At 57.1% G+C, this 12,555-nt stretch overlaps 1 protein-coding gene across 1 annotated transcript in view; it reads right to left on the bottom strand.

Annotated features, from left to right (window-relative positions):
• DNAH10 (dynein axonemal heavy chain 10) overlaps positions 1–12,555 on the bottom strand; it is a 90,782-nt gene that overhangs the window by 63,274 nt on the left and 14,953 nt on the right. Inside the window, exons 13-25 of the mRNA XM_045843105.1 lie at positions 11,513–11,683; positions 9,616–9,792; positions 8,708–8,833; positions 7,812–7,975; positions 7,270–7,421; positions 6,773–6,937; positions 6,032–6,239; positions 4,942–5,098; positions 3,237–3,713; positions 2,969–3,127; positions 1,388–1,504; positions 1,202–1,304; positions 549–727 (exon numbers count right to left, since the gene is read on the bottom strand). Of these exons, the coding sequence (XP_045699061.1) occupies positions 549–727; positions 1,202–1,304; positions 1,388–1,504; positions 2,969–3,127; positions 3,237–3,713; positions 4,942–5,098; positions 6,032–6,239; positions 6,773–6,937; positions 7,270–7,421; positions 7,812–7,975; positions 8,708–8,833; positions 9,616–9,792; positions 11,513–11,683 (2,355 nt within the window). The remainder of the gene's footprint in view (positions 1–548; positions 728–1,201; positions 1,305–1,387; positions 1,505–2,968; positions 3,128–3,236; positions 3,714–4,941; positions 5,099–6,031; positions 6,240–6,772; positions 6,938–7,269; positions 7,422–7,811; positions 7,976–8,707; positions 8,834–9,615; positions 9,793–11,512; positions 11,684–12,555) is intronic.

The raw sequence follows: 12,555 nt of genomic DNA, 5'->3' as shown, positions 1-12,555 counted from the left end.
ATTCTCTCGTCGGGGCTCAAGAAGGGCAGGGACGGCGAGTGTTCCTGCTCCCCAGCCAGCGCGGCACTGGGCCGTAAAGAAGCAAGTGAATAAACAGATGGAGGTATGAATGGATCAACCGACCGACCAGCCAACGGCATGAAACCGCACAGGGAACGCGCACGGCAGAAAAACCCAAGTGACGCGATGCCTGCCACCCGCCACGTCCCCTCCCTTCCAGCAGCGCACGCCACGCCCTCACCAAGCCCTGGCCTCCGGGGGGGTTTTATCATCACGGGGGTAAAACACATGCGACACCTGCCATGTTAGCCGGTCAGTGACGTCAAGAGCGTTCACCGTGTTATGTGACCATCACCACTCTCCTGTTCCGGGACCTTCTCCCCCGCCCAAACGGGAACCCCGTACCCGCCAGCAGTCCCCCTGAGAGCCCCAGTGAGGAGAGTTCTGGGAAACCTGCCCGGGCTCTCCCTGGCGGGGGCCTCCGAGTCCGCTGGGCCTGGGCGCGTCCTGCCCCCGGCGGGCAGACCGGGTCTGCGGGGCACGCTCACCTTCAGCCCCCGGTAGAGCTCGTACACCACCTTCAGCCCGCTCATCTCCTTCTGCACCTTGAGCAGCTCGGGGTACATTGTAATCGGAAGGTCGAAAAGTTTCTCAGCGTTAGCCAGCTCCTGGCGTTTCTTTTCATGCTGTACCAGCTCTCTTTCAAAAACGGCTAAAAGGTCTACTCCTAGTAAACAAGTAAATGCATAGGTAAATACAGAAAACTGTAAGGCGCCGAAGTCACAGGAGAAACCGCAATGTACGTGAGCTCTCATTTCCCCCGCAGAAGCCACCGGGGAAGACAGACTTGGAAGTACCAGACTCGATCTCACCATGGCTCTGACGAAAACGGAAGGGCCAGTTACACCTGCAAGTTGGCACAGCCTGTCCCCTTAGCATCCCCCTCCTCTCGGTGTCTCAGCCTGGGACGGGCCCCAGGACCCCACGGGAGCTCCTAAACGTCCCCAGGGCCGGACCACCCTCGAGGACAAGGGACTCAGACAACGTGGCCCTGGGCCGCGGCCCCAGTGGTGCTTGGAGGTCCCCCAGGTGAACCCAGCACACAGGCAGGGGTAAGAAGCACCACCCCATCCTGTCCTCCCATAGAACTCGGAGGTAAAACACACTCGACACCCCAAAAGACCAACGAGACTTTTCTCACCACTGTCAAGATCTTCCCCAACAGAACCAGGGCCTTCGCAATAAAAACGTTTTGCAAAATCCTCTATCTGCTGCCTGTAGCCTGATATTTCTCCTCGAGTAATCTGGGAGAAGCAAGGAGGCATTAATTTGACCCAGTGGACGTTTCTCAACGTCTTCACTCGGAAAGCAAAAATGTGAAAGGCACCTCTGTGAAAGTTTTCTTTATGCCACCCAGCGCGTGCTCCACGTTCACCGAATCGCTGAACAGATTTAGCCACATAGTCTCAACGTTGTCCACCAGTGTCTTCTCTGCATCGGAGGGCTAGGCAAAAGTAAAGGAAGGGCAAGGCAAACGGTAAATGATCAACAACTTGGAAGGGAAATTCCTGCTCAAAGACACTGCCAAGAAACTTCTGCTTACGGTCACAGCAGGCCGAGCGATTTGAAACAACAAAAGAGCTGGTTGAAAAATAAAAATTATATATGTATAGCCCTGACTGGTGTGGCTCAGCGGGATGGGCATCCACCCGCAAGAGGAGAGGTCGCTGGTTTGATTCCCGGTCAGGGCACATACCTGGGTTGTGGGCCAGGTCCCCCGGTTGGGGGTTGGGGGCGCGTGTGAAAGGCAACCAATCAGTATTTCTCGCACATCAATGTCTCTCTCTCCCTCTCTCCCTTCCTTCCCCTCTCTCTAAAGTCAATAAGCATGTCCTCGGATAACGATAAAAAACCAAAATAACAGGCATATAAGGATACAAAACGACTTGAATGAAGCCAAGAAACCAAGAGAAACATGAACAATATAAGCAAACCATAACAAAGTTTTAGGATACAGAGTTTAAAATCACTTTACTTAATAGAGTAAAAGAAACAAAAGACAAAACAATTTTTAATTACAGAAATAAAAATTCTGTCCTGGCTGGCGTAGCTCAGTGGATTGAGCGTGGGCTGCAAACCAAAGTGTCGCAGGTTCGATTCCCAGTCAGGGTACATGCCTGGGTTGCAGGCCACGGACCCCAGCAACTGCACATTGATGTTTCTCTCTCTCTCTCTCTCCCTCCCTTCCCTCTCTAAAAAAAAAATAAATGAATAAAATCTTTAAAAAATAAATAAATAAAAATTCTGCATACTGTGCATTTTTCTCATGAGAGGATCTCTAACTATCAGCCCAGGGTTACTGCTCAGGGAAAGGTACTCAAAGCAGTCGAGTAACATCAATGCTGAAATATAGATTTTATGCAACTAGACTTAAAACAGCTATTTCTCTCTCCCAACTGTGCATTTGTGTGTGTGTGTGTGTGTGTGAGAGAGAGAGAGAGAGAGAGAGAGAGAGAGAGAATGCAAAATCTCTGCATACAGTTTCAGGGGCTCACCCACGGGTTTCTAAAAGTCCTTGAAACCCACACTTAACAACCCTAAACAAAGAAAGACAATTAAATTATTATCTTCTACCAGTTTGCTATCATCTTTTCTCTCTCTCCCTCTTCCCTTACCATTTTTGCAAAGGCTTTTACTTATCAAAAGAAATTACAGCAAACAGAGAGAGATTGAAATAGTGTGCAGTTAAAGACCAGCCTACAAAACGTATTATTTGGGCTATGCAAGATTAAGAACTAGACCCTAAATTTTCACGGTCCTAAGTAACAGTGGGGTTTCCTTTACACTTCAGTCTCATCACTGGAAGTCTCAAACAAATGCGTGGCAGTGCATCCGAGGCGCATCTGCAGACGGAGCCCCCGTGCCCGAGACCAGCAGAGAAGCGCAGGGAGAGCGGGTGCCCACTCACGTGGAGGTTGTACGCCGCCAGGGTGCGGTACCGCTCCTGGACGTCCCTGTATCTGAGCTCCATGAGCAAGGACTTGCTCCTGATCTCTGCGATTGTCGCCAGGACAAACTTGAGGTCTTCGAGGGTGCTGGGGCTCTTCTTCAAGCTTTTACCCAGGTTCTATGGAGAAAGTTCGAAGGACACAAAATAAACACCGGGGGGGGGGGGTGCCAAGCCGAGCCCGCACTCGCGTGAAAAGCAGCTGCGACTAAGCCCAGTGGCCCGCTACCTCCATCTCCTCGTGCAGGCTGTACAGCTCCTCCTTGGCCGACTCGCCGAGCAGCTTGCCCAGCGAGACCACCCAGGACCGGGCGCTCTCCTGCACCGTGCTGGCCAGGGGCCCGAGCTGCAGCCGGACGCAGTGCTCGTCCTTCGTCAGCGAGTTGCGCGCGACCTCGTAGGAGATCTTGGAGTAGAACTGCAGCTTCTCGTCGTACGCCGTGCAAGGGGGCCTCTTGGCGGCAAATTTCTCCATCACGATGGCTTTGTCCAGTTTCCAAAGGGGGCGATACTTCTTCCATTTCTGTAGGTACTTCATGAGATTGATAAGAATCCTGTGGACGTTCTGGGGGATCATAACAGCTTGTTCGATGATCTGAGGGTTCAGGGAGATGTCGCTGTAGAAGCTGATGATCACAACTTCCTCCTCCTCGCCCTTCTGAGGGGGGCACTCTATGCAGCTGCCATGCATCCACCGAACAAAATTCTGGCAAAGGGAGAACCGGGGGAGAGACAGCACTTGAGTATCAATGTTGCTTCCTGTGTGTACAGAAGTATTCAGTAATAATTCTTGCTAGTAATGAAAATCACTCGATTATTAATAAGCTGTGCTCAGGTGCAAGCAAGACCACGACCCTCTGTCCCTCCCAGCAGTCCCCTGCCCCGGGCTGGCCGGCGATGAGACCACCAGGAGGGCCAGAAGTGGTTTCTGCAAGTTCCAAGCCCAGGACTCGGGGCACTGCGCAGCTTCCACTCTCAATGGGTAAATAAACATGCAAACAAGCAAGAGAAGGTCAGACGGGGGAGCTGCCAGGAAGGAGGCAGCCTGGTGCTGCTGGGACAGGGAGGACAGGGAGCCAGTGAGAACAGGTCCGGGGAGAAGGCCCCACGTGGGCAGCCAGCCCGGGGGGGGGGGGGGGCGGGGACACGAGCGGCAGGTGCGCGAGGCTGGGGCGCAGGGGACGGACAGACTCAGGGAGGGGACAGGAGAGGCGGGCGGTACTGGCTGTGACCGGAACAAGGGGCTCAGATTACGGTCTGATTGCTACGTGAGGTCACCAGGGCCTCCAGACAGGGGAGGACAGGAGTCACCGGGGCCTCCAGACAGGGGAGGACAGGAGGCGGCTCACGTTCTGACAGGACCGCCCTGACCACCTGCTGTGGTGGGGGACCCATCGCCCCGCCCGCGTCCAGGTCAAGTGGCAGCACTCAGGAGAGACCGGTCACGCAGAAACGGGGAGGAGGACAGTAGAAGATGCATTCGGGCAGCAAGATGTGCCCGCCAGTGGGCTGGGCGTGGGTGGACAAGAGAAAGGGCTGAGTTGGTGCCATTTCCTGAGACAGGGAAGCTGGGGTGGGCCCAGGCTGCTCGACCTGCACCCTGGACGAGCCAAGTCTGAGACCCCAGGAAAAGGGGACGTCCAGTGGGCAACGGGCCATCAAAGGGCGGGGAGGTCTGGGCAGTCGGCTCCAGGGGCCGATCACGGCTGTGCAGGGGAGGGAAGGGAGAGGAGACGGGGGCGCCAGGGTCGAGCCTCGGGACAGTCCGGAGCCTGGAGCGCTGCAGAGGCCGGGGCGCTGGGGAGAGGACAGCGATCTGGGCAGACCGCAGAGCGACCCGGCCACGACCTGCTCGGGAGACCGCCGTCGGCCGCGGGCGGGCTGGCCCTGCGATGCCAAGCCGCTGGTGCAGCAGCGCAGACGCCCCACCTCACCTTGGTGACCTCCACGCAATTCCGGACGCAGTGGACACACATCTTGTTGATCTCGTTTGAACTGGGGTGGAGGATGATCTCCGGCGCGGTCAGGATGGTTTCCGTTTGGAACACAGGGACGTTCCCCAGGATCAAGGAGTTAAAAGATTGCAGGTTCCTGAGCAGGGTTGATGAGGAAGACTCAGTCCTCACTGGCGCAGCGCACACGCAGCCACGGACGGCAACGCCCAGAGTACCCGGGGTCCCACGTCAAAAGCCTGGTACACGGAGTGTCCCATCCCAGGGCAGTCATGGACAGTTTGGGGTGAGCTATGTCACCGATCCTCTTTTTTTGGCCTAAATTTTACAAATAGCTCGTTCCAATTTTGGGGAGATAACTACCGGTTGGGCGACACTTAAACAATGACGATGACCTCCAAAAGCCGTCCGACTCTGGCTCAGGAAGACTGGCCACGCACAGGCTCACGTTCCGCCCCGGAGGCGCCGTCCCTGTCAGCGCCCTCTGGTCTTCAGGCCTCGGCTCGGACGCGGCCTCTGCATACCCCCCGTCACAGCTGCACCCCCCACCCCCACTCCCCAGGACACCCCCTCCTCTCCCTCTCTCATGGCCGCCGCCGCCGCGGCTGTGTCTGTCGCCTGTGCCGTGCCTCTCCCCGCCGTGAGGCTGGGCCAGGCCGCAGGCATCCATCCCACTGTAGCTGACACTCTCCTAGCCGGGGCTGCCCTCGAGGCCACCGGGACATGGGAAAGGGTCCCCTGACTTTCACAGCAGCCCCTCTCAGCACAGGCAAGAGAGCCACCTGGGGTTCTCGTGACCTCCGCGAGACGACAATGCTCTGCTGCCCAGGGGACACACATGCTCGTGTCTTTCTGGTGGCTGAGGGGTGGAGGGAGAGCTCCTTTTCTGAGGGCCTGGCAGGAGCCAAACGGAAAGTCGTCCCCCCGTGCGGCGAGCAGCCTGCCGCCGGGAAGCAGCGTCACCCCCCGCGCGGCCCTCGCCCTGCCCCTGCAGCGCCCCGGGAACCACCGCCCGCTCCAACTGCCTTGCTCTGCGCACACGGTCCTCAGACAAGCCACGAGACGGACTCACTTCAGGATGAGCCGGGTCAAGGCCTCGTACAGTCTCTTCTCCCAGTGCTCGTAGTAGGAGGCCAGCTTGGGGGCCTTGCCCGTGTTGGTCTGGACGACCAGGCCCTCGACTTTGGTCAGCAGAGGCCCGATGGCCAGGTACCACCTGACCATGTAGTCCACGTCTTTGGCCCTTTCTCGGTCAATGTGCTCGAAGAACTCCTTCACGCCTGCAGAGGAAGTCACCTGTCACGGCTCCTCACAGGGAGGGACAACTCCTGGGAACGCATCCCCAACGTTAGCTGTCTGTCTCGGAAGCACGAAAGCAGCCTCCAAGCCGGACCCGAAGCCGACAACGAGGCGACACCAGAAGCCCAGACGGGCGGGCCCTCGGCGGGAGAGAAGGACAGCGCCCAGCACCCCTGGGCCGAAGCGCACGCACCACGCCCCACGGGCAGCGGGCGCGTCTCTGGGCCGACCCACGTTCCCCGAACTGCGGGCTGACTGCGCCTGAACCCCAGGCCGACGAGTCTGAGGCCACTCACGACACCTGGTCTGAACAAGCGAGCGTGAGCCCATGAGCGTGAGCCCATGGGAATCACTGGTGACCCCGGCAGGTCGGTGAGCGAGACCACTTGGAGTCGTGCTACTCCGTGCATGCGGTGAATGTGTGTGTGTGCACACACACCTGTGGGTTCGCAGTCACCACCAAGAGGCTGCTTCCTTCCCTTCCACGATCGAAGGACCAAGGAGTAGGGCATACCTGGGAGCTCTTCCCCACTTTTCGGGGCTGGATACTTGAAGAGATTTATGGACTCTATCAACGTCAGCCTGGAAGAAATGTCATCCGCGTTCTTCTGAATCTGGTGGACGAGGGACTCGAACTTCCCAATGGCCTGTCTGCACCGGGCTATGTAGTCAGCGATGCCTTCGGGGAAGAGGGAAACGGAGAGAGACAGGCATTGGCCTTTGGGCCTTTCTCTCCGTGGCCCCTCTACCGTCTGCAAAGGTAATGCCGTGCAGCATCCCTCTCGCGGGAAGGACGCAGCCTGTCCCGCCCCTGGGTCAGCGAGGTGGCAGAGAGCCACAGGAGCCCTGGGGAGGAAGGACCACTGTGCTCAGAATCAGCAAAATGACATATTTCTTATTACGCTCCCACGTAACTGGTCACCACATCCCCCCCACACACACACGGAGAGATTACGGGGTGACCAACACCACCTCCAGGGCCAGAAGGCGGTCACGGACGCGGTGCGTTACCTAGCGAGTTCCAGTTCAGGCGCTTGTACCCCGACCTGAAGACGCGCACCAGCTCCTGGGAGTGCTCGTCGAGGAGCACGGCCTCGGCCTCGGTCAGCGTGCCCACGAGCTCGTGGTAGTGGTCCAGCATGCGCTGTATCCCCTCCGTGTACCTGCGTGTTCCGGGGGAGACGGCGGCTGAACGCAGCCCCCCTCGGGGACGGCCGACCGGAGGCCTGCAGCCGGCCTGACCCTCGGACCGAGAGCTTTGCAGAAATGCACAGCGATGCCACTCTCCCCACCCACTTCCGTTTGGTTGCTTCCCGTTAGAAATGTTCCTTACGTTAACATGGAATGGCTCATTACTGTTATTTTTAGGTGAGTGAATAAATACACGTTTTAAATGTTTCTTAGTTTTAATTTATAGTGGTGAACACTGGTAGTTATAAAGTCCACCAAAATGAAAGCTTTGCAGAAGGGGAGCAGTTCTCGATGGTTTTTCAGAGAGCGAGGGTGTCCCAAGACCAAAGTTTACTGCCCATTTAAGAGAAGAAGCTTTTTACCTAAGAAACTTGTCCTCCTGGAGGGCGACATTCCTTGCTAATTCGGGGACAGGAAACCCCAGCTGTTCCAAGTACTTTGTTTCATTAATAATCTCCCTGAGAGCGGTGGGGAAATTGATTGCGAAAGCCGCGCTCTTGTCGGAGCTCACGGCGTCATCAGAGACCTGTGGAAGGGCAGTCCTCAGGGCAGTCAGTCACTACCCAGGTCACACGTGGGTTTGAGAGAGAACAGTGCAGGTACCCCCGGGCTGACAGACTCGGGAGCTGCCTGGGACCAGCGAGAACATGTATCGGTGAAGTTCCTGAAGAATTCCACTCAGCCACCCCCTTTGGCAGCCGGGTGATGGCGTACAGAAGCGCACAATTCTGGCTCCCCTCAAAAGCCTGGGAAAGCTGATGGCGTGTGACAAGAGGGGCCGGCGTGGGGGAGCGACGGCCCCTTTGAAAGGACCAGAGCAGTCAGCCCCTCACAGGCCCCCCGGCCCTGTCCCTCCTTCTGGTCCCTCCTTCAGAATTTCAGGGACCAAAGGCCGAAAGCCAGCGGGCCCCGGCCGGTCCTACAATGTCCCCACCGGGCACCTGCTGCGTGCCGGGCCCGGGACAAAAGACGAGGAAGAATCACGTGCAATGGCGTCTCCTGCCGGTAAGAAATGGTCAGCAGCCAGCTCTTCCCTATGCGGTTCAACCAACACTTTGTGCATTTACGTCACGGAACCCAGCTCAGGCTCAGGGTGCAGCCGCCTGCCCAAGGAGTCGGGATGGGAAACGCCCAGTTCTGGCGGGTTTCCTGCCAGTGTCTGAGTTTGCAAACACCCATGGGCTTTAGGAGGTCAGGAGGAGGCCGCGCCCCCACAGGGACAAGGCCGCAGTGTCCGGATGGGGCGGGGCGGACACACCTTTGTGAGCAGGCTCTTCTTCATGAGGGCCGGCAGCAGCTGCTCGGTGGCATCTCTCCACTGCTCGTACTTTCGGTCCTCGTAGCTCTTCATCGTCCTGCCCACCTCCAGATACTTCTGTTTTACCTATCAAAGGGTTCAAACAATTATCGTTTGGTCCTTGAAGATAATATCTGTCTCTCAAAAAAAAAAATTATCTAGCACATTCTGCAAAAGGAAGCAGACAGAAACTTTGGAGGGTCTGCTTGAGATGGTGCGGCTGGAGACCCGGGCCGACGGGCAGAGACCAGCCGACCCAGCCGGTGGCTGCGTCCGCTGCAGCCCCTGGGCTGAGCACAGCTTTCCCGCGATCAGAAGGACATCACAGAGGACAGTGCCTTGTGGCACGTGAAAACGACACGAACTCAAGTTCCAGCGCCCACCAACAAAGTCTCGCGGGACCACACCACGCCCGTCTGTCTTCATGGTACCTGTGGATGCCATCCGCTGCAAGTGCAGGGCCACGGAGCTGCACCCGGACTGCACGACCCACAGCCCCTAAAATATTTCCTCTCTGGACTTTTAAAGACAAGGGCTGTCAACACCTGTGACAGAACTTACAAAGCCCACGGGCGGGGAGGGACAGGCGGCATTATTGGAAAGACGGTGGTCACCCTCTGGAGGCTGAAGTTCAAGTCCAGGGAGAAGCCCACTTGCCTACCCCCTGGAAGGTGTCATAGGTATCGAGATGCCAAAGACAAAGGGTGAAAGGGGCACTTTAAATCTGAGCCCCGAATCAGGGACCACAGAGGGGACCTCCAAAGTGTCAGGCGGGAGGAGGGGGGGGTCTGAGTGTGAGCTGCTTCTCGCGTGGCATCTCCCGAGAGCCCGGGACCCACGGCAGGGGCGGCTCCGGCAGCGCAGCACACCTCTCGTCCCCGGTCGCTGTCCAGGATCTCCGCCACCTCCTGAAACCGGAGGATGGTGTGCTTGATGCGGAAGAACAGGGACCGCTCCCAGTAGATCGCCCCGGCAACGGGGGGGTGGTTCTTGTACAGCGGCGGGTTGTCGAGGTTCTCCGTGAAGATTTTATTGACGGTGTCGATCTGGAAAGCAACCCGATGTGCACCGTGAGTGGTACGCGCCGCCGTTCGGCCGAGAAACACTCGGCCGGGAGAGCGGGCGCTGGAGTGTCAAGGGACAGTCCGGAGAGAGTGTCCTCACTACGTCCTGTTTCATGCTTCTCTTGTGTTCTCCCTGTCATTTTTCTACTGTTTGATACTCGGAACGTTCCAGATTGCCTAATCATTACAGACCGTGCACGTCCACCTGACTGACTGATTAGGAATTCTGAACCCGCTCTAGACAGGAATTGTGCGTGTGTGTGCACACCGCTGAGGCTTTATCATCCTTACACATTTTCAAATTGCGGCAAAGCAGACGTAAGATAAAACTGACCCCTTCAGCCCCTCCCACCGCACTGGCCGGCGGCATCCAGCGCACTCACGAGGTCGCGCACCGGCCACCCCGGCCGGCCCCGGGACGCCCTCACCGTCCCACCCGGACACCTGCGCCTGTGAAACGCTCACCCCGGGCCCCGCCCAGTCCTGACGAGCACCCTTCTACCCTGTCTGCAAATCTGACCACTGCCGACTCCTCAGATAGGGAAATCGGACACGAGTGGTCTCTGTGACTGGCTTATCTCTCTGAGCAGGATGGCCTTGAGGTTCATCCACGCTGCAGCAGGTGACAGAATTTCCTTCCCATTTAAGGCCGAATAATAGTTTCCCACTTTACGGACAGGCCACATTTTGTTCATCTGTTTCCCGTCAATGGACACTCAGGTTCCTCCCACCCCTTGGCTGCCGTGAACACGCCGCCGTGAACACGCCGCCGTGAACACGGGTGTGCAGATACTCCTCAAGACCCCGATTCCAGTTCTTCTGGGCATGTACGCAGAAGTGGACTCATGGGGCCACGTGGCCTGGGCCTGCACTTTAAAAGCATTTCCCCACTCTCATCTGGGCATTAGGAGTGGGGGAGAATAACAGCCCCCACAAAGGCCCTGGTCCCCAGAACTATAAGTACGCTGCGTCCCACGACAAAGGGAATGAGGCTGCAGAGCGCACAGAGGCCGCCAGACCACTGACCCCGAAGCAGGGAGACGCCCCCACACTGTCCGGGCAGGTGCTGCCCTCACAAGGGCCCTTCAAGCAGGAGGAGGGGCAGAGCCTCGGTCGGGGTGGGGCTGGCCACTGCTGGTTTTGAAGGTGGGAGAAGACCATGACCCTCCAGAAACCAGAAACCACCGGGGAGTGAATTCCCCCAGGAGGCTCCTGCCGGGTGACACTTTGATTTAAACCCAGTGAAACGGTGGCCGGCTTCCACCCCTTCGGACTGAATGTAAAGAAACAAACTAGTGTAGTTCTCCGTCCCTGAGTTTGCGGTTATTTGTAGCAGCGGCGGTGGAAAACTAACAAGCAGACGGACGACCACCAGACCCCTCTGCTCGACCCTGCCCTCTGTCAGCCCACGACCTCCCGGATCTCAGTTTACTGTCCGAGTAAGACGGGAAGCACCTTCCCGCCCAGGGCCCGTGCAGTCACCATGGAGGCGTGTCCTGTTACACCTGATACACTCTCACCGAGTCTCTCCACCGAAGAGGCGAACCCACTCTGCTCTGGTCCCCACACTAGGTGACGTACCTGGGAAACCCCGCCGTCCCTCTGAATTCAGATGGAAAGGGCAGATAATGGAATGACTCGGTTGTTCACATCTCACCAAGTCCATTTTTCCTGCGACAGCAGCTACGGACTTCCCACTTACCTCTTTGCAGTACTGGGCAAGAATGTCATTGAACTTCATCATCATCTGTCGATTAATAGCCTCCCGGGAACGAATGTGCTTAAACTTTAAAAGCATGTCAAATGCTGCCTCAGCTGATCGAAGTGTCTTAAAAGATTCATCAATAAAATTTTTTGCTTCTTTCTCAATAACCTGCCAAAACAAACAAACAAAAAGTCAAGAAAACATTCCAATGTCATTATCCCACAAAAGCAAAATGGTAAAAAAAAAAAAAAAAAAAGAGCAAAAAGCCAACTGGTGCCCCAGGGGGTCCCCAGAACTGCAATGGCAGGGTGGGGGGGTGTCCACTGCACAGCAGGGGACGGCTGCTTCGTCCCCGCTCCCCTCTGCCCGTTCAGATGATGGAAGGGGAAGGCTTTAAAGCATACGTACGGAGACAGGGAAACGGGAGAGGGCACCACAGTGGAGGAGGCAGTTCAGGAGTGTTTGGGAGGAGAGGGACTAACTTTACAGAAGGCAGGGAATCACCCCTCACGCCGGCAACAGGGGTCCTCTCTGCTCCCCAGGAAACCCCTGGGGGGCTGAGCTCCGGAGGTGCCAGGAAGAGGAGGGGGAAACAAGGGGTCCTTCCCTACCCCACACAGCCAGGCCCCAGTGCCGCCTCCACAGCCCCACCCCACTCTTTAAAAAGGGAAAGGCTGACGCTAGAAGAATTAAATCAGAATGACATCAGACTTCCAGTAGCACTGGGAGAGAGATCTCAGCGATGAACGCCTTGAACTTTTGGAAGAGAAGTTACTCTCAACCTCGACTTCTATGCCTGTTGTTGCGGAGCCCACAAACACAAGACTCAGAAAGTGTGGGTCCCGGGAGACACTCCCAGTGGCTGCCTGCTGACCTCTCGGGGAGCCACTGAGCAATGTGCTCCCACAGAGCAGAGAAGCGGACGAGGACGGAGGGGCGTGAAGCCTAGAACACAGGACCAGCAGAGGCGAGAGAAGTCGGAAAGCACAGGGCCCCTGCTCTGAGAGCCGACGGCACAGGGCGGGGCAGAGCGCCGCGGG

The sequence above is a fragment of the Phyllostomus hastatus genome, unplaced genomic scaffold, assembly GCF_019186645.2.
Source record: "Phyllostomus hastatus isolate PE091 unplaced genomic scaffold, TTU_PhHast_1.1 phas_contig_1162, whole genome shotgun sequence".
Classification (NCBI taxonomy): Eukaryota; Metazoa; Chordata; class Mammalia; order Chiroptera; family Phyllostomidae; genus Phyllostomus; species Phyllostomus hastatus.
Note: the sequence above shows the minus strand (reverse complement) of the source record. Positions and strands in the feature narration are given on the sequence as shown.